This window comes from Macaca thibetana, chromosome 4 (assembly GCF_024542745.1).
Source record: "Macaca thibetana thibetana isolate TM-01 chromosome 4, ASM2454274v1, whole genome shotgun sequence".
Taxonomy (NCBI): domain Eukaryota; kingdom Metazoa; phylum Chordata; class Mammalia; order Primates; family Cercopithecidae; genus Macaca; species Macaca thibetana.
In genome coordinates, this window is record NC_065581.1 from 34538176 (window position 1) to 34566042 (window position 27867).

The window sequence follows — 27867 nt, forward strand, 5'->3', positions numbered from 1 at the left end:
TCTCCTATCTGGAGGACCAAGTTAGAGTTCCCATGGGACAGAAGAGGAAACTGAGGTAGGGGAGATGCTTGGGAAATCTTCCAGCACTTGGAGCACACTAACTGTATGAGGACATGGGCAGAGGAAGGATCTAGATCAGAACCTGCAGCCCTGGCACTGCCAGGCCCCTGTCATCCCCTTACGTTCTCCACTTGCTCTGTATGTCTCTGTTGCTCTCTCCTTAGGTCAGGTATCAACTTGACTTGAGGTTTATGGAGAAAGAGGTTCTCATCAAACCTATTTCCTCTTTTTAGCCACACAGTTAATTATACGACACATCAGACCCCCTGGCATCTGGGTAGGGCCACATGGCTAGTTCTTGCCCATGGGATGGGAATGTGCCTTCTCCCTGCTGTCTGACTTTTACCCATCAAAGCAGCCTTGTAGACTGTGTTTGAAGAGGGTGGTGTCACATGATGGGAAGAGCCTGGGTTCCTGAATGACTGTGTGGAGCAGGGGGTTCTCCGCTGACCATATTGGATTGTAATGTTTTGCTACTGATACTTGGGAATTGTGTGTTATAGCAGTTAGCCTAACTCCAACTAATACCTGTGTATTACTAATTCAGTTATTCGATTAGTAATTACTAATACCTGTGTACCTCGATTCAAAAAAGAAGAGGGCTCTTCCCTTACCCAGTTGGGTAAGGGAAGCCAGCCAACAGGCTCTTACAGTCTTCCAGACAAGAGGGAGCCATAGAGGTAGAAGTTTCGGAGGTCTTTTTTAGTTTTCATGTTCTGGGGTTTCTCCATTTCCATCTTAATCTCTCAGTGCCCAAGTATATCAACCCCTGTGGCCACCCCAAACCGTTACTTGCCATTCCCTGGCAGAATGCTCGATTCTCCGTTCTCATGCTTGTTGATCCTTTTCCTGGAACACCTGCCCCTCTTCATCACCTTTCAGACTTGACTCCCTTTCAAGTTGCAGCTCACACACCACCTCCACAATCACCCCATGAGGCAGTGAGCCCTCGCTGCCGCTCCTCTCCGGGTAGCACTGCATAGCCGAGCAGATGGTCCTCATCCCCTCTTGAAGCACCCGTGATATTTTCATAAGGAGGTCTGACTTCTCTGTTAAATTATGAGATTCTTAGCAATAACGACATGATCCTCACACTTCCTTGTTTCCTATGTAGGCCTTAACACTGTGTTGTTTGTACTGGGCACTCAAGAAGGAAGAGAGGGAGTCAGGGAGGGAGGGAGGGAGTCAGGGGCGGAGGGAGGGAGGACTGATTAATGAAATCACAAACAAATGAATGAGCTACTTAGTCAGATTTTCAAGGGCTTAGCACTGTGTTATATGTACCAGACACTCAGTAAATACTTGGTGAGAAGGAAGGAGGGAGGGAGGGAGGGAAGGAAGGAAGGAAAGAAGGAAAGAAGGACAGAGTAATGACATCACAAACAAACGATCTACTTGACTAGATTTTCAAGTGTTTCTACCATCTGGGCTCATTCCATTTCTCTTCTACTACTTCCAACCACAAAACCCCCATTCCAAATGCGTTGTTCTGTCCACAGACTCATGGGCATGCTGGACTCTTCCTTTCCCCCACTCTCCACTCTTCCCGTCCCCTCACCCATCCCCCAGCCCTTCTCCACTCCTCTCACCCTTCAGGGTTCAGATGGAGCTCCACCTCCTTCAACATGGTTAGTGATGCCCCTGCTCTGAGCGAACATCTTCAACTGTAAATGATAGGGTTGATCGTCTGCCCCACACAGGTGATTCTCTGTCTCACTGGGTCCTGTCTTGCATGGTTTGTGTCAGTTCATGTGTGTTATTCTTGCCTCCCTAACTAGAATACAGGCTCCTCAAGAGCTGCATCTTCCCCAGCGTGAGCCAGGAGATGAGCAAGGAATAGCTGCTCAGTGTACTCTTGCTGACTGCCAGATTATTTAGAGCTTCCTCACTCTTTTTGCCATTTCAAGTAAACACAGATTGGAGACCAAAAACATACACACCCCATCATCTCTTCTTTCCATGCCTTTCTCTTCTCCTGCTTCGCAGATTGGAGCAACTGGGTGGGCTCATTCAGTCTCTAAATTCATTGAATTTCTGAATCTGCAGAGTCACATGCAAATTTTCAGATCACAGCAACCCTTCGGAGTCTGTTAGTCCAGTAAGAATGCACTAAAACCAGTAGACAACTTTGTTCTCCCCACTTTGTTTTTAAACAACAAATTACTTTTTTTAGGGACATATTTAGGAGGAGATGGGAACATGGGCTGGGCCTCAAATGATTTGAAGGAGGAAGAAGACCTCATATATAAGGAATGCCATGGGGTAAAGGAATAGCTGAGAGAGGGGGCATCACCTGGGCAGGAATTGGGGCCCCGGCCACAGGGAATAGTTGTGACACAGCTAATGACTTGGGTGGGCCAGCCCCCAAAGACTTGGGTTCCAGCCGATCATCTCTGTGCCATCCTCAGGCAAGTCCCCTCACACCCAGAGCTGAGAACAGGGGGAGAAATGAGAAACGAAGCAGGGGGCTTTGGACTTGGTTGATGTGGTTCCGGATTCTCAAGCAAGGAACTGGCCTGGAAAAGGCAGTATTTAGGGCTCTGTTTTGTCATTAGCAAATATTTAGTTTTAGGCTGACTCCCTTTTGTTACCCAACATGCTCTGACTCAACTCTCCCACCTTGGGCACACAGCATGCAAATAAATCACATCATTGCCTTGGCCAAACATAATTTGGGAAGTTAACCTGCTTAGAAACCCATAGAGTATGTCCTAAAATTAAACAAAAGTTTTTTTTTTTAATTATCCTGTCCATTCTTTCTTTTTATTAGTGTGGATTTTGGAGTGTGAATAGTAATTATCCATGAGAATAAAAAATTACTTAATTGTGCATTGTATGAGATTCAAATAAAAGGACCAGTTACTTCTCAGGTCTGGTGCCTGCCTTGCAGATACATGCAGATATTTTATTAGCCACCATTTCCACCCGAGTTCCCTGAAGGATTGTAGGAAATCAGTGAACTGTTCTTGTGGTATACGCTAGTCGCTCATAAATTGGAACTATCATACAGTGTGATCAGAATAAACAAATGGAAAGGGTAATAAGGCACACCAATAATCACTGGTGACCTCAGCAATTTTATTAACAAATGTATTTCCCTAATTGGGTAACATATCTCAGTGCTTGACTCAAGGGCATTGTAATAGGTTTCCGTACTGCAGAAGAAGGAATTAATTAGAACTGTTTGTTCTTATTCCATATTTACACTTGTCCACCAGTCTTGTAAACATTGTCCCTGGTTTCCTCAGTCCTCCAGGTTCTTCTGACTCCCCAACCCACCCCCAAAATAAATAAATAGAAAGCAGAGAGTAGAGCTGGGCATCAGTGGTCCCTTCTTATGTGCGTTCACCCCCACTGCAAGCCGCGTCTCATGGTCAGAATGTGGCAGAATGGGGAACTCCAAAGTCTGCTAAGAGATTCCTCATTTTAAGAGATTTTGGGGGAAAAAAAAAGGAAAAAAAGTCTGTAAAGGGACCCTCCTTTCCACAGGCAAAAATGGAGAATCTGGGGCCTTGCTTTGCCAGAGCTCATGCCTGGGCTTGGCTCTGTCCACTTGGAAGCTGGGTGCAGAGCAGGTAAGATGGGCAGATCTGTTCTGCTTCATCCTGTCTCACCTAAAACTCTGCTTAGGAAGGTAAGAGGCATTCATGAGCTCTGCCTGCCCTTGGAGCAGGCAGCCCGTACAAAGAGAAAAACCATGAACTCATGAACTCACTCTTCAAGGCTGCTTCAAGTCAAGTTTTCTGCCTCACAGCTGGCGCGGACTGCAGCATGGCAACGAGTAAACATTTTTAGATGCAAATATTCCAGAATGTCACAGCAATGGTGGCCTCTAACTTGGGCTGCCCCCTCCAGTGTACTCCAGAAGGTGCCACTTTTTCCTGGCTATCCGTTCTCCAATGAGCAGCATTAGAGCATGATGCCAGGGGATGTGGAATCACCTCCAGAGCTGATTTGTTCAGCAGCTGTTAACATAGTCTGCCGTATATAGAGATGGTTTTTGACGGTAGATAGGACTATTATGAAGATATCTAAGGGGTGTCTGGACTACCCTAGCAACCAACAGGTCCCTTTTTGAGATCTATAGCCCAGAAAAATCCAGAGAAGCCCAGGAAGTTTCATTCTCCCTCTTGGATATCCTGCAGGATCCTAATGAGGTTTTCCAGGCCAAAAATATAGCCAGGGTCTGGTCCATCGTAGGTGGTGTGCTCATTCCAGGAGCCCTTGTACGTGGTATGAGCAAAGTCAATCATGCGGACGTCAACCTTGGTGAGACCACTGGGAGAGCTGCCATGGGCTGCCTGGGGAGCCTCCTGAGGATGTGGGCTGCCTGGGGCTCTTTCTGGCGGTTCCTGCCCATCATAGATGATGAGGAGAGAGCTGGAGTAGAAGCGGTATGAACTCTGGCTCCTAATGACGGAGAGGAGGGCCCGGAGCTGCTGCAGGATGGGCTCCAGGAGCTCCCTCCGGAGGTGGCTTCCATTATGTAGGAACTGATAGAGGGCTTGTCTGAACCCCTCCACTGAGAGTTTTCTTCCATAGTACTTGTCTTTGCAGAGAAAGTACTTCTTGTCTGTTTGATAAACCTTATATTAAAAAGAAGAAAGAAAATGTGAAGATTGGAAATTTAAACAAATCGCATCTGGTATGGTTTCAGCATCACAAGCTAGGATAACATATGAACAGATTTTTAGGAGATGTAGGGCAAGAGTGACTGAAATGAGCAGAAGATGATCTTCTGTCAAGTGCCAGGGTAGCTTTTACATTTTAAAATGCTTTCTGTGCAAGTCTTTAGTAGTAATCCAAGGTCTAAAGATCCTTCACCCTACAGAGGTGACCCTCCACCCACGAGGAAAACGTTTGGATCTTCTTTCTTGTGAATTTCCAATGTCAACCTCCAAATCGTGATTTAAGCCTTGGCTTCTGGCCCTCTTCAATTCAAATATTAGCAAACCCAAGCTAGAAAGCTTTAATAGGAATCTGAAATCACAGCCAATGGCCTTGGAAAGCCAACTAGATTAAAATTTCCTCAACGAAGTTTATAAAGTCCTTTCTCTGCAGATTCCAAGGCAACAATAATGCCTCTTGAGGTAGAGTGGGGTGAATTGTTTGAAGATAAAAAGATAGGCTAGGTCAGGTGTGGACAGAGTTTCCAGGCAGCCAGTGCAGTTGAGGGGAGCCTGGTAGAGGAGGGAGGTTCATGGCAGCTCTATGGGGCTGGTGGCTCCTCTCCTTGGCACCATCTCTGCTCCCCTCCCCTATTGTGTCTTGGCCACCAGAAGGGAGCAGATGGAAGAGAGATGCTGATGGGGGACAGTGGCAGCCACCCCCGTTTAATTCAGATGGCACAGGCAGCAGCCGAGGTTGAACCAAGGCCAGCAGTGGGCATGGTCAGAAGGGGGGGTTGGCACCCCTCTGCCTGGCACACCTAGAAGGGGCAGCCTGTGCCTGGCCAAGACAGTTTCTCACGTCATTCCTGCCCTCAGATTACATGATATGTTTATAGAAAACCAGTGTTGAAAAAAATCAGAAAGATATGATAGACTTGGTGTTGCCTTTGGAGGGCTGCAGATTGGCTGCTAAATTAGCCGTCATAAATACATGACAGGCATCACTTTCTAAATAAATCAGATCAATTTCAGAAGATTTGAGGTCCAGAGAGAGATTCCATTTACACCACAAATCATCACACTCCATTCTCTTGAGGACTGCATTCCCGGCTTTCCAAAGGACATCTGTGCAACAAATTTATAGACTCAACTTCCAGCTTCAAGGGGTGGCAGTTTCAATTAAGGAAAGCTATAACGTTTACCGTCAAATCGGTGTCTGGTTTTGCTTTGAGTAGAGGGAGCGAGTAGAGGAAGTTTATTTTCTCCTGTTCTCCCGCAGGCCCTGCCATAAGCCACATCAGAGCCCAAAAGTCTGAGTTACAGAAAATAACCATTCCTTTGCAGGGTTAGCAGGTTATGACCTTCCCACTTTATTAACCAGAACTGGTAACAAAAAGCAGCAGAAAAGGTGGATTAAGAAGGGGAAATGGCTAATAGAAATTCAAAGAGCTGATTGCCATACAGCATCTAAGAAGGAGAGAATTCAGCTTTATCATTCAAGAGAAGGAGGACTCAGGAAGCCACGGGTTGCACCAAGAAGCCCTTTCTCTTAGTTCTTCCCCCAGCCCAGCCTCACACACTGCCATCAAAGGTCCGCTTGCACCATGAGCAGGAGCCACATGGTCACTGTGGAAAGTTTCAGCTGCCAAAGATTGTGAGACCACGTTCAAATGTGATGGTTTTTGACATCACTATTCTGAAGGGTACTCTTGAAAAGATCCAGTGTGGGCTGAAGTGGTGGCTCATGCCTGTAATCCCAGCACTTTGGGAGGCAGAGGCGGGCGGATCACAAGGTCAGGAGATCGAGACCATCCTGGCTAACACGGTGAAACCCCGTCTCTACTAAAATTACAAAAAATTAGCCGGGCGAGGTGGCGGGCACCTGTAGTCCCAGCTACTCGGGAGGCTGAGGCAGGAGAATGGCGTGAACCCGGGAGGCGTAGGTTGCAGTGAGCCGGATCACACCACTGCACTCCAGCCTGGGTGGCAGAGCAAGACTGTCTCAAAAAAAAAAAAAAAAAGAAAAAAAGAAAAAAAGAAAGAAAAAGAAATGACCAAGTGTGTCATAGACCAGGGTATGCATTTCCTCATTGGAAGACTGGCTCCTGGCCTCCTCTGTGGCTCCTCCAAAGTGAAGGGCTCTGCAGGGGGCAGTGGCATCTGGATAGGAGACATCCCTACCCCACCGTGGTCGTGCTGGGATGTTCCCCCGCAGCGGCGGGCCCCATGCAACCTACCTGCATGCCGCAGATGCGCACACCCAGGCAGGCTGAGGTGCTCTGCGCACACTTCCTCATGTGGCGGGCCTTCTTCTCCTCGGACGCGTCATCGCCATGCTGCCGGGTCCCCATCTTCAGATCCAGGACGCAGGGATGCGTGTACTGTGACACTACATTTTCCAGCAACAAGAACCCTAGTCACACCACGTTAAGGAAGGCTCTGAGGACTTCAGAGCAACTGTTCCGCCACAGGCCGTTTGCATGCCTCAGAAGCTGCCTGGAAATTCCCTATTCCAGGCACCATTCTTCACTCCCATTGCCTTCCTTACAGACAAGCTCATCCTTGCTATTAAGAATTCAAAGTATTAGCTTTGCAGGCTGCTTTAATAAGTCCATTTATTTAGGGGGAGTTTATGAGTATGTGAGCTTTTTTTCCTTTTCCATTTTGCTCTGAGGTTGAAATTTAAATGCAAGCGTGAAATCCCTGGCAGGCCATGCCCAATTTACATTTTACGGCAGAAAATCATAAGGCTAAAACCTCCAGTCCTGCTGAATGGACCAATACCTTTTGGGAGAAGTGGGTTGATGTTAGCTTTGGAGATGAGTTGCAGGAATATTAATTTCAGTGGAGTAATTATCCTGCAAAAGCTTCTTAGGGATTATGATTGCAGATGTGTCTTGGTAAATACTATGAAACCAGCCACCCATTTGCAGGAAGGAGCACAGCAGTGGTAACGAAGGGGCATTTCAAACCTAAATTTTCTCCCTGAAAAAGTAGGGGAGGGGCTCTTACCTCATCCCATAGTCCACCCCATGGACACTCCCCTAAGGGAGGAGCCACACTTCCCTCTCACTGTGTGGGCCCCATGGGAAGACACCTGCAGGTAGAATTTGGAGGGATGGAAGGGAGGTTGGGGCTGGGGACTCATCCAGCTCTCTGAGCCCCCTGCTGCCCTCACCCAATATGGCATTCATCATTCCTGTCTGACCACAGACACTCCCATCCTAACCTGTCTTTACTGCCAAGTGGCAAAGACACAGCCAGGGCCCCCCGAGGGCACTGCGCTCAGTGTAATTCCATCTGCCTTCCCCATACTGTCTAGTTGTTCTTTTGGAGGCAGCTGATTTCTTCTAGGACCTGGGTTTGAGGGCTTGTGCCTTCCAGCTGTCCCTCACATCTGTCTCTCCCTGCCCACCCTTCGCTGGCCCCGTGTTTGTGTGTGTTTCCTCTACTCACCTCTGCCCCTCTGTGTCTCTCTATCCCCCCGCCCTTGGGACTGCACGTGAGGGGGATGGCAAGGATACGATGCCGCTTGTTCTCTGGGTACTCGGAGCACAGGCGGGTCAGGTGGGCCTGGTGGCAGTGCAGGCCCCATGGGTTGAAGCTCTTCCTCTCCACCTGGTTCCCATTAGTGTCTTCCACCAGCGAGGAGGCTGGAGCGTTGAGGTGGGTCTCGGACCTCAGGAGAGCCTTGGCCGGGCTGCGGCGGAGGGGAGCACAGGACAGTCAGAGCAGAGGTCTGAGAGCGCTGCTGCCTGGGGCTGACTGGGCTCTTTGAGATGGGCTCTGACAGGGTGGTCCCAGCTGCTCTCCAGGGTGGCCCTCATCAGGCTGGGGCACCCTCCCTGCCCAACTCAGGTCCTGGGGCCAGATTTCACCACACTGCAGCCCTCAAGTGGCTTCTCCAAACCCTGGAGAACTTACTAGGACATGTTGCCCCCTCAGAGGACTGAGGTGATTTGAACTCACTTGCAAGTGACCTGGATTATTAATGGTCTTACTATTGAGGCGACACACTAAGGGGGCAGTGGCCCTAACCGGAATCACAAGCCTGGGGTTGGACTCTGATAATCCAGCAGGCAGGCCGTCACCTCCCTGAGACCTCAGAAGGGCACGGAGTGGGTGGGGGCTGCGGGGAGTGCGGACAGTGGCAGGTCCTTTCCTCCTGCCCTCTGGGCATCTTGGAGTGGCCATCTGTGAAATGGAGATAATGCACCTGTTTCCTGACTCCAAGCCCAGAGGCTTAATGAGATCTGTGGCACTCCTTGGGAAGGGAGGCATTTTCATTGTATTAGCTCCCTTTTGTTTCCCATAAATGTTTTAAAAAGCCCCGGGGAGCCTTTTCACCTGAGAAAGGTCAGCTGACATTGTCAAAGCTTTTGGTAGGGATCTCAGGCACCTGAGCCTCCTGCATCTCCAGGGACCCTCTGAGCACGACATTGACCTCCCTTCTGGCCCCTTCCAACTGCTAGAGAAAGAGATGATTTCTGAGAGCAATTAGCCACACTTTTCCTCTACATACACTATTCTAGGGTTTCTGTTCTGTACATTTCCTCCCCAGAGACACTTCATGGTCTCAGTGAAACAGGTATTTAATTAAACAAATATGTACCGGATACCTACTCAGTAGAGAACTCTGCCTGTGCTTCAACTTCTGAGATAAAATGCATCACAATCCTCCCTTCTAGGAGTGGCATAAAGAAAATCCATTCCTTTCTTTGGTCACATTGGTTATTCTAGACAGAGCATTCATCTGAATTTCTCATTTTCTCAGCACCAGCCCTAATGGGGAGTGGTTGGCCTTGGGCACAGGTGGGAGCAGTGCCGGTCCCTGCCGAGGGACAGGGTTTCTGTCATCCTGCCCAGTGGCCTCACCTCTCCTTGGGTGAGCGTGCCAGCTGGGCGTGCGGCCACTGGGCAAGGGCGCAGGCGCTGCCACTGCTGCCGGTGGTCTGCTGGAGCGTCTGCCAGATGGCCATTGCCGCCGACTCTGTGGAGACCTTGAAGGGCTCCCGGCTCTCCTTCACTGGGTTGGCAACCAAGCTGAGATGGCCTGTGCTGTCTTTCCAGAGGTGCACTGTGATGGTGCCTGCAAACACACAGGGAAGGGGAGGGGAGGAGCCAGGTGAGAGGGCCACCATGCGGATATGCAGGAGCGATGACAGGTTGGGAATTTAGCTTAATGGTCCAGGTCCACCTCCCCCGTTCCCCAGCTCCTCTCTCAAGGAAGACCTCTGGGACTGGCCTGGTTTTGCCTGGTTTCGCTGTCCCAGAATGAGCCCCAGAGCTTGGAGAAAGTAGCCTTGGGCTGATCTTGACACATCCTCTGCTTTATCGCACTTCCCTGCCCCTTTGCGCTTTAAACAAAGTCAACTCCGCACATTTTGTCCCCGTATTCCAGTTCCTCTGTGCACAGTCGTACCTCCCAGTCACGCCACAGCCAAGCCAGCTCTGCCTGACCTGGGGGCATTGGAGCTGGTCCTCTGCGAAGCGGCCTCCCACCTCAGAGTGCCAGTGAGGGAAGCTGGGCCCATCCTATCCCTCCTCTGTGCCCTCTGCCTCCTGATTAGCCTTCCTCTCCCTCCCATGTATCTTTATCGGACCTGCTTCTTCCAGGAAACCTTCCTCTCACAGCCTTCCAGGGCTCGGGGCTCCCCGTCGCCCCTTCACTCGCCCTCCCCCCGTCTGTCTGCCCTTGAGCTGATGGCCGGCCATTTCCTCTGGTTAGATGTATCTGCACATGAAGATTATTGGTGGAACATGGTTCTTTGATGAAACAAGCCTTTTGAGGTTTCCCCAACTGTGTAACCTCCTACCATCGGTGTTGGTCATTGAGGCACAAAAAAACACTGGTTGTGAAAGTGAAGAGTGTCTGAAATACCTTTACCCTACACGCTAAGGGGCATCCTCCTGGGCATTGGCCAGGCTTGGGTAATTAGCTGTGGCAGGCACATTAGCAGCTCTGCGGCCACCCTTTAGTGTCCTCCCTCTGGTGGTGACAGAGCCCAGGCCTTCCTCCGTGGAGTTTGGCTTCCGGTGGTGCCTGGCCTCGCCAGAGTCTTGGTAGTAGCCAAGGAGATGGCCACCCTTGTGGTTTTGGGAGAAGCAGAGGTGAGAATACGTGTCCTCTCTCCTGCAGCTGATGCGCTCATCCTCTCTGCGCCTGCCGTCACCAGCACACTCCGCACCCCTCTGTCCTGCTATATGCTGAAGGAGTGACCTGATGGAGTATACCAGTGGCTCCCTTGCCCTCCAGTTTCCCAGTGGATTTGCCAGTGGGGGGCACTGGCAGGAGATGGGAGGGTGGGAGGAGAAAGGTTGGGCGTTTATTCCACTGGTTCCCACCCCTCTTCACTGTGTTCATACCCTGCTGTGTTTCTCTGTGGCCCTTCTGGCCTGGGGTGGTGACAGCTTTCCAGTGTTGATGGTCTCTGGGTCCCCCCAGTCCCTGGTTGTTCCCCTGAATCCTGCATATATTTCTGCAAACAGTTCCTTTTTTTTTTTTTTTTTTTTTTGAGACGGAGTCTTGCTCTATCACCCATGCTAGAGTGCGGTGGCGCGATCTCGGCTCACTGCAACCTCCGTCTCCTGGGTTCACACCATTCTCCTGCCTCAGCCTCCTGAGTTGCTGGGATTACAGGCACCAGCCACCACGCCTGGCTAATTTTTGTATTTTTAGTGGAGGTGGGGTTTCACCATCTTGGCTAGGCTGGCCTCGAACTCCTGACTTTGTGATCCACCCGCCCTGGCCTCCCAAAGTGCTGGGATTACAGATGTGAGCTACTGCACCCTGCCAAACGGTTCCTTTTTAAGGTTTTCTTCATTTAACCTCGTTTGAGTGTGCCTTTTGTTTTCTGCCAGGCCCTGACCAAGAGAGGGTAGGCTGCATGTTTGTATGTCCTCCAAGGTATTTATTTCTCCCCCCAGCCACGTGGTCACCTTCTCAGAGTAAGTGGCAATTTCTGCTGAGCCAGCTGTGAAGGCAGCTGATCTCCCAGCTTGCATCGCTGCCGGGCCCTCCTGGGCTGGTCAGCGTGGACACTCATTTTCAGGGCTGCTCTATAATTCAGCAAGTCGCTCTCCAGAGCTGCCTGTGCCTAGCTCAGCGGTCTCCCTGGGCCAGTCCTGTCATCTCAGATTCCCAGTGCCCTAATTTTGCAGCCCGAGAGTGACATTCAGTCCTCTCCATCTCCTAAAAGGTGCTGCCTTTCCTCACCCCATCCCAGGCTCCCGTGTCCTGTGAAGTCATCATGATGATAACCATAACGCTGTCCCCGAACCTGGCATTTTACCATTCACCTGCCATTAGCGTTTACCCCTAGGCCAAGCCCACTGTCGCTGTCCTGCTTATGAGACAGGGGCTGATGGCAGGTTGAGGAAGGAATCACAGATCGTCACAGCCATCCTGTCTTCCACCTGCTGGGTGTCATGTTACTGCTTTTCCCTTGCTACTGCTAAGTCACAGTACGCCTGGAAGAGTGTTGACAGTGGGCGCCGAGGCTCAGAGAGATGGGATAACCTGCCCAAGGGCACACAGCCGGTGTGGGATGGAGCTCTGGGAGGGCCATGCCAGACGTGGGGATGGAGGAAGGGACAGGCTGTTCCGGAGGGTCTGGTGTTGTCACGCTATGTTTACCCTGAGTTTGCATTAGGGACACTCCTGCTGTGTCCCCTGTCATGTTTGTTCTGGTCATTCTGTTCCATAGGAGAGAACAGAGAGGCTGTGATTCCTCCCTGAGGGGAGGGTCATCAGCACTGAGAGCTGGGAGCCCAGGCCAAACCAATGCCTGTCCCGAGCCCATCCTTCCAGGTGTGAGAAGAGGGGAGAGCTGCCAGCCTTGTGCAGGTCCTGGGGAGCCCCGAGGCCTCCCAGCTGCCTGGGGAGCCTGGTGTGCCGGTCCTGTGCAGAGCCCTTTTGGGTCTTGGAAAATTCACGCTGCCCTCCAGCACTCCCCTGGCCTTGCTACGTGTGAGGCTACGGTGACAGGTCTGCCAGAAACCATAGTCTTGGGAGCCCCAGGCCCAGGAGGCCTTCCTGGAGGGACAGGAAGCGTGACCTTCACCCGCTTCTCCAGGCTCCAGCCCTTGTCTGATCTCATCAGTTCTGAGTGTCTGAGTAAATGGAGGAGAGCAGAGGTGCAAATAACCCAAAACCAATAAAATCCAAAAGTCATTTCCATTTCTCATATTGTCAGAGTGACACAGCCAGGCTCTGCATCTCTGCCTCTCTGTCTTTCTGCGTGCCTCCGACGGGCTGTGTCTGTCTCCAGCTCTTGTCTGTCTTTCCCTCTCACCCCCCTCTGTGGCTCAGCGCAGCCCTTCCCTCTGAAGTCGGGGACCCCAAGCAGATAACCCCCTTACAAACAGTCTCCAGTTGCCTGCCCTGGGCAGGAGGGCCTGCCCAGCCCTCCCCATGCATCTCAACCCGAGACCATGCCAGCTGGACAGATGAGAGAGCTTACTGCCACAACTGGCATGCCCAGAGCATCTCAGCAATTTTGGTTTGGCCTAGTAGCTTCCTGAGCCTCCGTGAATATTCTATCATGTATTTATTTTTAAGTTTATGAGAGCATTTACTTGCTGCCGTCTGAAATATGAATCGGGTCAACCGGGTCAACTGTTAACCAACTGGACCTACGAGTACATCCTCATTGCCCAGTGCTGACCGGCAGCCTGGGAGGAGAGGGGGTCAGCCCCAGGGCACCATCAGCCTGCAGAGCCCAGCAGAGGTCCCGGGCGAGCTCTGACCCAAGAGACTGCCCTCTGGAGTGGCGTCCCTGCCCATCGTCCTCCCTGATGCCATCATGGTGTAGGGTGGTGAGAAGAGAGAACACGCACTCTGTGGCATGTGGTGGCCACTTCAGAAATGGCCCCTCTCAGTGAGGGCTGTTCCTATAGCGGAGGAAAGGGAGACCCTTGTGGCAGCCTTATGGGGATTCAGGTGCCCCTGACCTGAGGCCCTCGCTGAATGACCCTGGGCAAGTCACTCCCCCTCCTTCCTTGGGCTAGATGACCCCTGAGCACTGACACCCGAGTTCACCCCTTTAGTAACAGTGTAGCTGAGTGGAGCAGGCCCATGTGGCCAAGAGCCCACAGTTAGGAGCCAGACCTCAGGGCAGAGGAGGGGGTGAAGACGACCTCCTGAAGGCCAGGCCAACCTCTCTGCCTCTCCCACTTAGCCTGCGGCTGCCCGGCATCCATCTCAGCCCCAGAGCTGTGTGGAGCAAGCGTGAAATGGTGCTGGCAGGAGGCCGCCCCACACACGATCCTGCCACCCCTCTGCTGGGCTAAGTTTAGTTCTGAAGGAACAGACATTAATTCCAGTGGGTGCTCTGACAAGATGGGAAGTGACCCCACAACCAGCCAGGCAACACCAGCCTGCGGGCTGGGAAGACCTCAGGGAGAGGGAGGCCCACACAGGTGGCCCACGGACCATCTTCCCCGTCTCTCCGTGTGTGACGCTGATCGGTCTTGTCTTAGACTCTCAGGAGTGGCAGGCTGGCTGAAGTCCAGGCATGTGTGAAACAGTGCTTGGAAGCAATGCTCAAGGCTCCAGGCCCTGGTCTCCCTACCGGCATTAGGTCTGGACCATGCTAAATAGGAATTCCTGGCTGGGCACAGTGGCTCACACCTGTAATCCCAACACTTTGGAAGGCTGAGGTGGGTGGATCACCTGAGGTTGGGAGTTTGAGACCAGCCTGACCAACACGGAGAAACCCCGTAAATTAGCTGGGTGTGGTGGCGGGTGCCTGTAATCCCAGCTACTCCGAAGGCTGGGGCAAGAGAATTGCTTGAACCTGGGAGGCGGAGGTTGCAATGAGCCGAGATCGCGCCATTGCACGCCAGCCTGGGCAACAAGACCGAAACTATTTAAAAAAAAAAAAGAGAGAGAATTCCTGACCCTCACCCCAAGACCCAGGGATTCTGATTCACATGTCTGGCATGGGGCGTGGGGACCTGTGCACCTTTGTGCACATACACACTGGATTCTGGTGAAGTTGGTTTCCCAGGCCAGATTGCACTTGAGAAACACCAGGCCCCATCCTTCCCAGTTATCTTGATCATTGAAATGCAAATGTGTTTTTCATTGACTTATTTGGATATTATTGTCACCTTCACCATCAACAGTTTGACGAGGGCAGCAGCTTGCAGTCATGGGGTCTACAGTCCTCTAAAGAGGTTATTTCTCTGAGCAGTCACCTCACTGCTGGGGCCGGCTACCGGGCAGAGTGTGGCTGAGCCCTGTAAGCCTCACTTTCAGAAGGCTGGGTGTGGACAAATCACCCTGTCCTGGGGAGCCTGACCCCTGCCTGGAGGCAGCACCCTCCCCACCCACTTTCTTTCCCCAGAACCCACCTTGTGCTCAGATCCATGCTGCCCCATGCAGAAGTTTCCCAGCTACACACAAGCAGCAACCCGTATCCCTGGCTTTGCCTCTTCCTGGGTGAGGGCGGCAGTTCTGGCTTCCCAAGCAAGCCACATCCCAGCATCCCTAAGCCCTGTCCCAGGCCTGCCATCCTCCTTGGCTTTCAGAGGGAGGTTAAGGAGGCCCCACTTTGCCCTGTGTTTACAGCCAGCATCAGATGGCTGGCTATGGCACCCGGAAGGCACAGACCAGAATGCCCCCTTGGAGACCAGGTGGGACATGGGTGTTGTTTTATTTTCTCCATCCCTTGAAGCCTGGTGGCTTCAGCTAATTTATAAGGAAGCCAAACGGCATTACACTCTAGACCTGGAGGCTTGAAGAGTGCAGAGAAACTAGGACAGCGAAGGCCAGCCCCACTGGGAGAGGGGTGCGTCTCCATGGCAACCCTTATACACACCCACGGCACAGGAGGATGCAGTGGGTGCATTGGATGAGCTGGCCTCCATGTGGCGGCACCCAGACGTGGCCTGGCTGCCCAGGCACTCACCTTTGTACTGTGGGGTGAATTGCTTCATGGCCAGCGGCAGGGATTCATAGAACCTCTGCTCCCGGGAGATGAGGGGCTTGCACACTGTATGCTCGTCATACTTCATCACGCTCATGTGCCCCCCAACCTGGTGCAGGAAGGGCTCCAGCTGCACGCCTGCCCTCATGTCCCCGGCGTCTGCGCTGTTTTGCACAACCATGGTGACACACGGTGGTGGTGGTGGGGTCCCTGCACAGTTTGCTAGAGGAAGGTGTGAAGTAGAACGGGCAGCTCCCAACAGCACACGGGCTGTCAGCGGTCCTCAACTTTCTCCTTCTTGGCCTTTACTGCTGTCATAGCATAGTTGTCCTCCTGTCTGTGGGTTCTCAGCGGGGCCTCTGGAAAGCAGGGGAGGAAGGTGGAAGTTAGATGAGGGAGGTGGTGGCTGGGGCAGGGCAGTGCTTAGAAGAGCCCACACAGCCTCGACCCCAGAACAGGTTCCTCACTGGTACCTTAAACAAGACTGTGAATATCCATCAATTACTTCTGGAATAATCTGTCATGAGAAACCAGTTACAGTGGTTGCCTCCATGGAGCAGGGATGAGAAGGAGACTTTATTTATTTATCTAAGAGGAGGTCTTGCTCTGTCGCCCAGGCTGGAATGCAGTGGCATGATCTTGGCTCACTGCAGCCTTGACCTCCTGGGCTCAAGTGATCCTCCCTCCTCAGCCTCCAAGTAGCTGGGACTACAAGTGTGTGCCAGCATGCCCAACTAATTTTATACTTTTTGTAGAAATGGAGTCTCACCATGTTGCCCAGGCTGGTCTCAAACTTCTGAGCTCAAGTGATCCACCCACTTTGGCCTCCCAAGTGCTAGGATTACGGGCATGAGCCACTGGGCCCAGCCAGAGACTTTAAATAATGTTTTGTACGTTTTGAATTTAAATATTAAAACATTAAAAAAATTCAAGCAACATGCTAAGCTTCTAGGGTGCAGAGACAGTATCTTAACTTCACCTGTCATGTTGCCTGCCTTCATCTGGGAACACTCATCCCAGGCCCAACAAGAAGCAAGCTGAACCACTGCTACTGGGGCTCTCACTGTCTTGCAGAGGATTACGGGTACAGGAGTGCTTGCTTGCTTGCTTTATTTATTTATTTAGAGACAGAATCTCATTCTGTCACCCAGGCTGGAGTGCAGTGGTGTGATCTCAGCTCACTGCAACTTTTGCCTCCCGGGTTCAAGCGATTCTCCTGCCTCAGCCTCCCGAGCAGCTGGGATTACAGGCGACCACCACCACATCCGGCTTATTTTTGTATTTTTTAGTAGAGACAGGGTTTCACCATGTTGGCCAGGCTGGTCTCGAACTCCTGACCTCAGGTGATCCGCCCTCCTCGGCCTCCCAAAGTGCTGGGATCACAGGTGTGAGCCATCGCACCTGGCCAGGAGTGCTTTATTTTTGTACAGCATGGGTGTGCATCATTGATTTACATCGTGGCACCGTGACATAATTGCTGTGGGACCTCGGACAAGTTACTGAACCTTTCTGGGCCTCAGTTTCTCCTTCTCCCTCTGTAGAACAGGATAATAATGATACTCACCTCATGGAGTTAGGGACATAGTTGAGATAAGGCCCGTGGAAAGGACAGCCCAGTACCCAGAGCAAAGCATTCAATATATGTGATCATTATTTCTAGCATTATTGCCATGCTGGTCCTATTTTCCTCACAGCTCTGGGTTGTAGGACAGGCAGGCCACTTTGCAAATGAGGACAGTGAGGCCTACAGTACCATGCGCAGGGTTGCGGCTGGCCAGGAGAGTGGGAAGTAAAGCCGGGGCCTGCTCTTCTCTAGGCCCGGCCCCCTCCTCCTCCTCCCCCTCCTCTTACCCTCCCTGAGGGTGGGCCTATGGGTCTCAGGCAAAAGCTGGCGCTCTGGGTTGGAAACACAGCCCCTAAAGACGTCCTGACTTTGTCTCAGGAGAGTGCCAAGGAGACACTGCAAGGGGAGGCTTTTCCAGCCCTGTTCGTCCTGTCCTGAGAGCACATTCCCACAGCAGTGCCCGTCGCCACCAAGTTATTAATACTCTCTCCCTCTGCTGGACTCCCGGTCATGGATGCCACCAGGCTGGGCAGTGCTGGGCAAGATTAACCCTCTAATTGACCTTCAGTCCAGGCCACAGGCACAGCCGGCTGGATTCATGCACAGCAGTGCCCATCAATTTGTCCAGGCCTCTGGCTCAGAGAGGCTCCTGCCAGCCGCCTGGACTTCTACCTCACTCGGGCATTGAAAACCTCAACACAGCCTGTTCATTCCCTAACACTGGGCCTCTTCCACTGGCTACTGCCCTACAGGCCAAAAGTGCCGCTATAGGAGGGAGAAGGAGTGTGGCTTCAGGCTGGTATGTAGGATGAGGGGTGAGGCTTCTGTGACTGGCTGTGTGGCTGGAGTGACTGGGAGAACTGGGGCTGCTGGGGTGGGAGGATGGAGGTCTGATGGTGAAGGGGCTGGGCCTGAGACTCCAGCCTAGGCATTCTTCAGCTCTGCTCTAGTGTGGCGCAGAGGTGAGCCCCATCGGGAAGCTGTTTCAGGACCTGAGAAAAGAAGCTGGTGATAGGTATCTGGACACAGAGGAAAATTGGCCCACAAAAAAGCTGATAACTTCAGTTTGCTAACCCTTTGGTTATGGGAAGGATATGCCAGTTGCCTGTAAACCCAGTCCTACTTGCAATTTGGAGAAGGCAAGAAGGAGTAGAGCAGAGAAGCTAAGGCAGCCTGATGCCTCCCCTCTCGCTGGGCTTGCTGGCATGTCGGCCTTTGCCAGCTGACCTGTCCCCAGGCAGAGGTACTTCTGGTGACTACAGGGACAGGTAGTCTGTAAAGTTCATTTATAGCCACTCCTGGAAGGAGCAAGGCTTCCGCCCCACACACTTGTATCCCCAGGGCTGGCCCCTCACTAGCCAGGCCTGGCCTCAGCGGATACCAGCCCAGCTCCACAGCCTCATCCCAGCCAAATCACACCTGGGCCTCCTGCTGCTGCACTGGGAAGTCCACGCCCCTGTCTTCCCCGGCTCACCTCCCCAAAGAGCTCTAAGGACATGGACGTCACCGTGGCAAGCTGTGGCAAGGAAATAATGGCAATAAATGTTTACATGCATATGGCGCTTGCCGTGGCCACATTCTAGTGCTTTGTGTAGAGTAACCCATTTAAGCCTTACAACCCATAGTAACCCTGTGAGGCAATTCGTGTTACCAGCCCTGTTTTACTGATGAGGAAACAGGCACAGAGAGGTTAAGTAGCTTCCCTATCTGCACCTGGCTAATATGGGAAGAGCAGGGATTTGAACCCAGGCATGGTAGCCCCAGAGTGTGCTCCCCGGCCACACTGCAGAGGGCTGAGGGTTGTTGTTTATATACTTCAAACTTCAGGAAATTGAGCCACAAGGAGGCCGGGACTTGGCCAAAGTCACCTGTAAGTCACTGGTGGTGCTGGGACAGGTTTTCCTGTCTCCCAGGCCTGGTCTACCCCCTGGCCTGTCTCCCATCCCACTTGATGACATTCAGTTCATGTGCTAGGAGTGGGTGGGCTGGAGAGGGGAGCACATCTCTCTCCCACCTCTGCAGAAACCACCAGAAGGGATCAGGCGGGAGCCCACCTAGAGCAGGGGTTGGTATCGACCTTCCCACAGCCTCCTGGCTGGGGGTGTCACTGAGACCCGAGAGGCGCTGTCATTCCCAGCAGGGAACTGGTTCCTGCTGCAATCTTCCCCTCTGATCTCAGACGTTCTCAGGAGTCCTGGCTGTACCTCCTCAGAGAGCGCAGTGTGAGCAGGGAAGACCCCTGGGCCTTCCGCACAGCCTGTGGCACAGCAGTGCAAACTCCCCTGCCCTGGACCTGGACGGATTGGCAGCGATTGTCTACCAGGTAGCCAGCCTGTGAAAAAAAAAACCTGGACTTGGTGGCTGGGGAAACTGAGGCCCTTTCTCTTGAGGGCCAGCCTAGGATGTAGATTAGGTGACATCTGCAGGGCCTCCTGCTCCTGAGCTGTGTGGTCTGCAATTCTGACACAGGTTGGTGGGAAGGGGCAGAAGGAGACAGGAGGAGCAGTGGCATCTGCCCCTGGAGCTTCAGCTGGGGCTGGGCAGGGTAGGTTTCACCACTGCTCGGGAAGGCAGTCTGTGGCCTCCCCTTGGCACTGATGCTGACCTCAGATTCCCAAGGAAGACTAGGGTTCTTTATCTGTTTCTGCCTTTGTGTGTGGCCTCCAGCTCTGTGGGATTGAGCTGGGGGAGGCTCCTGTTTTTCCCATTCCTCACGGGCAAGTCCCAATTAAATCATTCAAGTTGGCAGGACCTTTCTCACCTCAGACCTTCCTTTTGCCACATGCAGGCACTTCTGCCACAGCGCCCTGGGCCTGTTCTGTTTCCTAAGAGCCTTGGGCAAGGGTCAGAAGCCCAGGGTCTACTCCAGGCACCCCTGGAGCTTGCTGAGGCCTGAGATGAACCAGGGAAGCACTCTGAGGCTTGGCTTGTGGCCCTCTGCCACAGCCTTGTCGTGATGCTCTGATGACAAAGCGCAGACACTCCTTCGTGGAGTCTTTCTTCCAAGCATTGCCACCACGAGGGGTCTGTCACTGCCTGGGTTATTCTCAGGACTAACTCCCATGAGTCAGCTTGGGTGCTGGATGGCAGGTGAGGTGCCTGCTGCCAAATATCCTTGGCTCTCTTTAGTGCTTTGAAGGGAGACAGTTGTCCTTCTCTCCAGCCCACATCTCCTCCCACATCCCTGCAGCTCAGACCCCTTGCCCAGCATCCTTCCCTAGGGCTCCTTGCGGGGGCATAGGGAGAGTAAGAATGAGGCAGGCAAGAGGGTGAGATGCCCCTAGCCAGAAGAGCTCAACTTAAAGGTTGCCCATCCCCCTGCCACCACCAGGAAGTGGACAGATGGCCCCAGGTCTCTGTGTCCTCCTGCCCTGTCATTGCATCATGTCCTGAATGAAGTAACGCTGGGCCTCACTCCAGGAGACTCAAGGGCTAATTTCTGCTGATGGGGCACAGCCACCAAACTGGTTGTTAAATGAGGCCCTGGGCTGTCTTTGCCAGTACAGACCCTGCTCCGCAGCCCCACGGGGCCTGAGTGACAGCCAGCCTGTGCTAGCCCGTGAGACACTCCCCAGTCTGAAAAGAGGGTCACTGATAGCAGGGCCGTGAGTGGGTTTGGCTTCCAGAGTGGAGACAGATGACAATACCAGTGATTCTAAGACCCCAAGACCTCGCTGATGCCAGACACAATGACAGATGCCACCCATCAACCTGAGGCGGAGAAGGGCATCATAACTTGTCACAACCCGTCGGCACAGTTTTATTTCCGGAGAGTCTTTGTATGTTGTAAGCACTTTCCACATGCTAAATCTGAGTTCATTAACATTACAGAAGATGCATCTCTTTTAGGACTCACACTCCCATTTTAGGGAAGGTGGCAGACGAAACCACAAATCAAACTTGTAGGGGTTCAAAATAGGAATAGATTAGTCATGGACTATATCTTTTCAAAGCCTGTTGGCTTCTTATATCCGAAAACAGACTGGCTGACTGTGGCCATTGTCAGGGCTGTTCACAACATTCTGTTTTTCCCTGTGGGAACATGGTATGATTGCAGCTTTGAAGGTAAGCGTGGCCCACGTGATTTGCTTTCTCCAGCATCATGTGGATGGGTGCCATGTGTTACTTCTGGGCGGGAACTTCAAGAGATATTCCCCCTATTCTCTTTCCCTGGCCATGGTGATCTTGGAAGCACATGCTGAGGTGTGGCCTCTGTCAGCAGGGTCCCTAAGTGACTGTACATACTGGATATATAGCATTATGGAAATAAATCTTCACTCTGTGAAGTCACTGAGATTTGGGGGTAGCTTGTTATGCAGCAGGACCTAGTTCATCCTGCCTGATGCACTGACTCACAGCCAGGCACCCAGTGTGGAGCTCTTAAGTTGAAAACAACTTCACTTCACCTGGCGCAGTGGTTCACGCCTGTAATCCCAGTGCTATGGGAGGCCAAGGCAGGTGAATCACTTGAAGCCAGGAGTTCGAGACTAGCCTAGCCAACGTGGTGAAACCCTGTCTCTACTAAAAATATTTTTAAAAGTAGCCAGTGCATGTAGCCAGTAGCACGTGCCTGTAATCCCAGCTACTCGGGAGGCTGAGGCAGGGGAATTGCTTGAATCCAGGAGGTAGAGGTTGCTGTGAGCCAAGATCATGCCATTGCACTCCAGCCTGGGCAACAGAGCGAGACTCCATCTCAAAAAAAAAAAAAAAGAAAGAAAAGAAAAGAAAGCAACTTCACTTGAGTCAGCTACTCAAATTGTTCCTTGCACAAACATATCCTATGTCATTGCCACTCCTAAGGGTCAATTCTGGACCCCTGGCTTTACAGTCACACCTCTGTTTCTCCAGATGAGAATTTTCAGATGGCGACACTGAGGGTCTGAATGGTTGCAGAATTTTCCTGGGGTCCACAGCTAGCAGGCACTAGTCCTGGGACTCGGCCGTGACGAGTCTTTCTCATTCTAAAGTCGATGCCCATTCTGACCATGTGCAGTCCCCTTGGATGGGGAGTGGCTGCTGAGTTGCTCTGGCTGTCTCTGAGAGTCTCAGAGACCCAACTCAGGCTCTTAGGGCCAGGGTGATGTCTGGGGCCCTCTTTATGCCATTTGTCTCAGTAACCTGTGTCAGGATAGGGAGACTTTCAGAAGCTGCACCTGGCTGGGCAGCAAGAGCGCACACCCAGGGGCATCCTGCTGCTGGTGGCAGTGCCTAACGAAGTGCTTAGCAGTGTGGATTCTTAGGGCCCTGGGTGAGGGCTGTCACCCGGGGGCCCACCAAGACCTTACCCAAATCCTCACCACCACAGTCTGCAGAGTAGGAAAGTAATCCCCTAGAGGCATGATAATTCTCAAATGTATGTAAATGTGTTGGTAATTAACAAAATACAAATTCATTTAAAGGCATTATTGAATTCCTGGTAGTTTTTGTCATCATCTCTTTTTCTCAATCAACAGATCCTAAGAGTGTAATGAGGATTGCATAGGGACTGGTAGGGAAAAAACTATGTTGACAAATGGGTCCTAGAGAAGAGGTTAGGAGAGGTATTGCTCCTGGCTGAGATCAGGGTGGTTTGAGGGGTCTGAGAAGGAGTCCAGGAGGAGGGGAGATGTTGGCTCAGCCTTGGGGAGCTTGGGGGAGGGCCTGCTTCAGGGAGCGTGTGTACAAGGAGCAATAGGGAAGGTCAAGGACAGGGTGGGAGGCGATGGCTGAAGGGGGGGGGTTGTGTGGAGGAGGAGGATGCGGGAGTGCTGGGCTGGCCTTGCCAGTGCTGCAGCACCAGGGCGCCTGCAGAGGCAGCCGGCAATGGAGGGGGACGGAGAGTGAGCCTAGCCTGGCCAACCAGAGGAGATGTTGGCCTGGGCCCTAGCTCAGTGCAGGGAGGTGGTCTCCTGAGATCATCAGGGTGCTGAAGCCTTTGGGACCACGTCCCGATAAATCTTAGCCATGTGGTGGAGAGAGGGCTTTCTGGGTAGAAGATAATTAAGAAACAGCTTGTAGCAAAAGAAAACTATAATATAAAATGTGGCAGGCGGCAAAGCAGCATGGTTTATGGCCTGCCCTCTCACCTCTGAAGCTCTAACTTACATTTCACAGGCCTCTCGGAGCCAGAGGTTTGGTACAAGTACCATTCAATGTCTTCGCGATGCCCAAGGGAGCATTTTTTAATCTATTAGAGATGAGAGGACCCAAAAACCATTTAAAACCGCTTAGGTTGTAATGGGCAGGAGAAATTTGGAGTTTCTCACATGGCTGAGGGGTCGTGCATCATTTGGGGCCATCCAGGTTGGAAGGTACAAGCTTATTTTCCAGGGGGAAAAATGGAGTTTTAAAATCCATTCTAAAAATGACTCAAGGGCTGTAGGATGGTGCGCCCTCCGTCCGTGTGGCTCCCCGGCTCGGTGGGATCAATACCTGGTGCTGGGGGACTTCACACATCACTTTCCCAGCCATGGCTGAAATATGTGGCTTAGGAGAGCATCTGTTTCCCGGGGAAGGCTTGATTTCTAGAATCACAGAACAATACTTCATATTCCTCAGTCATAGAAACTTATTTCGGGGCTGATTTTATCCTTTGAGAGGGGTTCTTTTTCTTCTTTTTTCTTAACATTTAAAATCTCACAATGTTTCTCCAGCTTGAGGACCAAATACGATTTTAATACAGCGATTATTAGTTTAGAAGCCCTTCAGCCACTGACAAATGTACTTAGCAGCACCAACAATGTTCTGATCTTGCTGTCAAGGTGGGAGAAATATGGGGGAAAGATGACTCACGAAGTCGAGTGCCACTGGAAGGGCTGCTCTGGGAAGGCAGAGGCTGCGAGGGCTTCTCCCTCTTGGTCCCCTAATAGATCCTGACCCCTGGACACGCAGCTCCTCAGCCATGGTTAGCAACTGCTCTGACAGCCCCTCCCAGGCATGCTTTTCTCCTCTGGACTTTGCCTCTTGAAGCTGCACCCAGGATCTTGGATGTTGCCAAACACCCAGACCTGCCTACACATTTCCCAGCCTCCAACACCCTGCCCCACACCTGCCGCCTTCCTCTAAGTAATATGACCAGCCACCACCTGTCTTGTGCAAGAGGCCTATGAGCCACAGACGCAAGGTGTTGCCAGCGGTTAGCATGGCGGTTTTATGGTTGCAAGATGGAACAGCTCTTTAAGGTCAAAACACAATAATGGGACGGAGTGTGTGTGCGTGTGTGTGTTTGCATGTTTGTGTGAGTGCGTGTGAATGCTTGTGCGTGTTTGGGAGTGTGTGGCTGAGGGAGAATGCAGGCAAGGTCTTTCCCCAGCAGAGGGCAGCGGCACACACGCTGAGGCTCCAAATGCCTGAGAGGGATTAACAGAAAACTAAAGCCAGCACCCACCTCCTCGCCCAGCGACTGGGGGACACATTCTTGGAACTGCCCTAGGTTTGCCTGGCTTTGCCCAGACCTGTCCCAGAGAGCCCCAACGGCAGCTGAAGTTCTGCCTCCACCAGGCAGGGGGTTTTTGAAAAGCTCAGAAGCCATCATTGAGGTTGGATTCTCCCCATAACGTTCTATAACAACATCTCCTCTTGCCCTCCCCTTCCGCTGCTTAACCAGGGTCAGGGGCTGAGGGGGAGGGGGTGGGAATGGGCTGGGGGCGGTGGGACACTTGAGAGCCCATCTGGGCAGAGCAGGATGGGATCTCCAGCAATCTCCACCCCATTTGTCCATCCCACCCAGGCTGTGGCACCCTAGTGGGTGGGTGAGCCCTCTCAGCTGCCAGCTGGGCCTCCCAGCCCTGGATGAGTTGCAGTAACTAGTATTGAGGTAACTCATTGCAACTGCAGCCCGCGGGCAAGCACGCCCCTCCTGCTCCCGCTCCCACCCCTCACCTCCCCAGCCAGTGCGCAGGCTTCCTTCCCTGAAGGACCTGATGCTCATAAAGTTTATTGCTGTTCCCTGTGGCTGCTGGTGAATAAGATAGCAACCATCAGGGTTTCTGCCTGGGAAGGATTTATTCAGTGCTCTGTGGAGGGCAGGAGAAAGCAGGAGATGCTGCTGTCCAGGGGGTGGGCTTGGCCTGGCCTGTGACCCCCAGAAGCAGCAGGGCGAAGACGGGGAGGGCCCCAGAGGCCACAGGAGCACTGAGGGGCAGGGATGCAGGGAAGTGGCCCAGGAGGGGACAGGAGACCTGGTTCTGCCTCAGGCTCCCTGTGCCTGCCTCTCTGGGCCTCAGCTTTCCTATCTGTACTGAGAGCTGTCTGACTCTGCCATGTTCTTACCCTCCTTTGGGACACCCCCCACCCCTTCGATTCAGCAAGGCAAAGTGGTGGGGAAAAATCACCCATGGTGGGTGGTCGGGAGGTTGGCAGAGGCTCTTCCTAATTGAAAGAGATTTAAGAGACCTGCTGACCCAGTGCCTTTTGACTGGATCCTCTTCTAACAAAACACTAACAGACATTTGGGGCCAGCTGGGGAAAGGAGACCGCGGACAGGACGCAGACACTCATGGGTAGTTGCTCATTTGTGAGTGGACAGTGGGTTATGTGAGGACGTACTGAGGGACTTTGTGATGGGGGAGAGGCATGCTGTGATGTCAGGACACTCTAGCTGTAGCGTATTTGATGAAACAAATACGACAAAACTCGGGCCACTGCTGAAATCAGGCGCAGGATGTACAGGTGTTCATGAGATCATTCCCTCTATTTTTTTCTGTATGCTTGAAGTTTTTCGTAATAAAAGGATAAAAAATAAATGGGTAGCTTTTAAAAAGTGTAGAAGCCTGAGTCCCTCCCCATGGGATCAGAATTTCTGGGGAAGAGGCCTGGCATGGGGGGTTTAAGGCCCCCAGGGACCCCAAGGCCCCCAAGGCAAGCTCAGTTCTCAGGTTCACTAGGGTGCCTAGAAGAGTCATGGGTGGGGGCCAAGACTCCACCACTGCCCAGGGCATCAGGGACCACCGCTTAGTGGAGACATGCCTCCGACCCCCATGACCCCCATCCCATGGTCTACCACCACCCTGCCCCAGGCCCCAGGCAGCTGCTGTAGACGTTGACGTCATCCAACCTTGTGCCAGCCTCCTGCCCCCTCCCGTGGAAAGCTGGGGCTGCTGGGCTAGGACATGCCGTTCCTGGGCCCAGGAGATGCTGCTGCCCACGTTTCTTGGACACCTGCCTCTGTTAAGGGTTAACGCAGCCCCCTGTACTTGCCCCTCCCCCCAGCTTCCTCTGCAGTCCCAGTCCACCCTGAAGTGAGAGGACTCCAGGCACCCCTGGAAGGGGAGGGGTGGAATTCCCCTGGGAGAAGGGAGAGGGATGAAAGAGGAGCAGATGCCAGAATTCCTATACGCACTGAACTGTCCCAACACTCTACCCCACCCCCGCCACACACAGATGGACAGACCTCCACGAAGACGCTGGCACCTCCGTGGGGCAGACTCCTGACCAGCCTGGAATGGAGATGAGACCCCAGGGTATAGACAGGCCCTGTGGACACAAGACCCTCTCTCCCCTCAGTCAGGCCCCGTCAAAGGCTCAGCAAGGCTGGCCCTGCCCGTCCCTGCCCACAAGGCGGCACTCACCAGAGCTTCCTCTGAGATGGTAGGGAGTGTGTGGAAGGCAGGGCCCAGGAATCTTGTCTCTCAGTGCCCACCATGTACAGGCATCAGGCAACAGCCCATCCCAGCGTGGAGCATTCACTGTCCACCAGAGCCCTGGTGCGCGAGGTCTGTCCGGGAGGGCCGGGCTGACGTGACCTGGGGAGGGAAGGGTCACCTGACCCTCTGGGGAAGGGCTGGTGGGGACTGGCATGTCCAGCTGTCAGCTGGGTGTTCTGCTGCTCTGGGGCAGGGCCAGAGGGGTTGGAAGGGAGGGGACAAAGAAGAGGAGAGAGAAGAGGGGAGGAGGAAAGGAGGAGTGGTCTAAGGCAGGGGAGAGTTCAGCTGAGCTGCCTGCATGGATGTCAGGACCTGGGCACCGAGGGCCGATCACCGCAAGGCCCTGGTTATTTTTTGATTCCTAATTTGAAAGAAAAGGGGTGAGTCTCGGGTTGGGGGTTCTTGCTCTCCTTTCTGCTGGGCTTCTTGCCCCATCCTCTCTGCAGGAACCTCACTGCAGCTTACCCTAAGCTGTGGCTGCTAGAGAGAAGGAAAGTCAGGCGGCAAGACGTTCAGGCAACAGTCAGTTAGACTGAGGACAATCAAGACGTTCAGGCAACAGTCAGTTAGACTGAGGACAATCAGTCCATCAACAAGCATTTTTTGAGGCCCTCTGCTAGGGCTGACCAAGCACCCCCAGTGTCAGGGGATTGCAGTTGGGGGCTTAGCAAGTCAGAGGGCAACTTCAGGCTAAGTGTCTGGTGAGAGAATAGAGGGTAGAGGACTTTGCAGAGAGTGAGGAGGGCGTCCTGGAGGAGCTGACTGGCTGAGAGCTGAAGGAGAAACAGGGTCATTTGGTTGAGTGGGGAGGGTGGTGAGAAGGGGCTGTAGCTACAGGAGAGGCTGTGCAGAGGCCCAGAGACAGGCAGGAGGAGGGGCAGGGAGGTGGAAGCTATAGGGAGTGGGACTGGGGAGAGATGGGGTAGGGACAAGGTGGCCTCACCACCCTCTGTCCTCAGCCTCTGGGAGGAATTTAGGTGCTTTATGCCAGGAAGAGTCGGCTCAGGCTTGTGTCTAAAACTCTCAAAGGTGAGCAGACAGATGCTGTCCTCCAGGAAAGTCCTAGCCTGGTTGGGAGA

General features: G+C 52.7%; 1 protein-coding gene across 48 annotated transcripts in view; it reads right to left on the reverse strand.

The window, feature by feature from the left end:
* Positions 1–27867, reverse strand: part of LOC126952767 (ubiquinol-cytochrome-c reductase complex assembly factor 2) — a 317841-nt gene that overhangs the window by 20766 nt on the left and 269208 nt on the right. Inside the window, exons 1-6 of one of the 48 annotated variants that reach the window (XM_050787718.1) lie at positions 26714–26953; positions 15584–15960; positions 9546–9759; positions 8195–8370; positions 6908–7083; positions 3125–4646 (exon numbers count right to left, since the gene is read on the reverse strand). The exons of 42 other annotated variants lie outside the window; for them this stretch is intronic. In XM_050787718.1, the coding sequence (XP_050643675.1) occupies positions 4179–4646; positions 6908–7083; positions 8195–8370; positions 9546–9759; positions 15584–15782 (1233 nt within the window). In that variant the 5' untranslated portion in view covers positions 15783–15960; positions 26714–26953 and the 3' untranslated portion in view covers positions 3125–4178. Of the gene's footprint in view, positions 1–1527; positions 1532–3124; positions 4647–6907; positions 7084–8150; positions 8371–9545; positions 9760–15583; positions 15961–21318; positions 21324–26328; positions 26334–26713; positions 26954–27867 lie in introns of those variants that run through there. 5 more of the 48 variants (XM_050787720.1, XM_050787771.1, XM_050787770.1 and 2 more) reach the window with 5 other exon arrangements.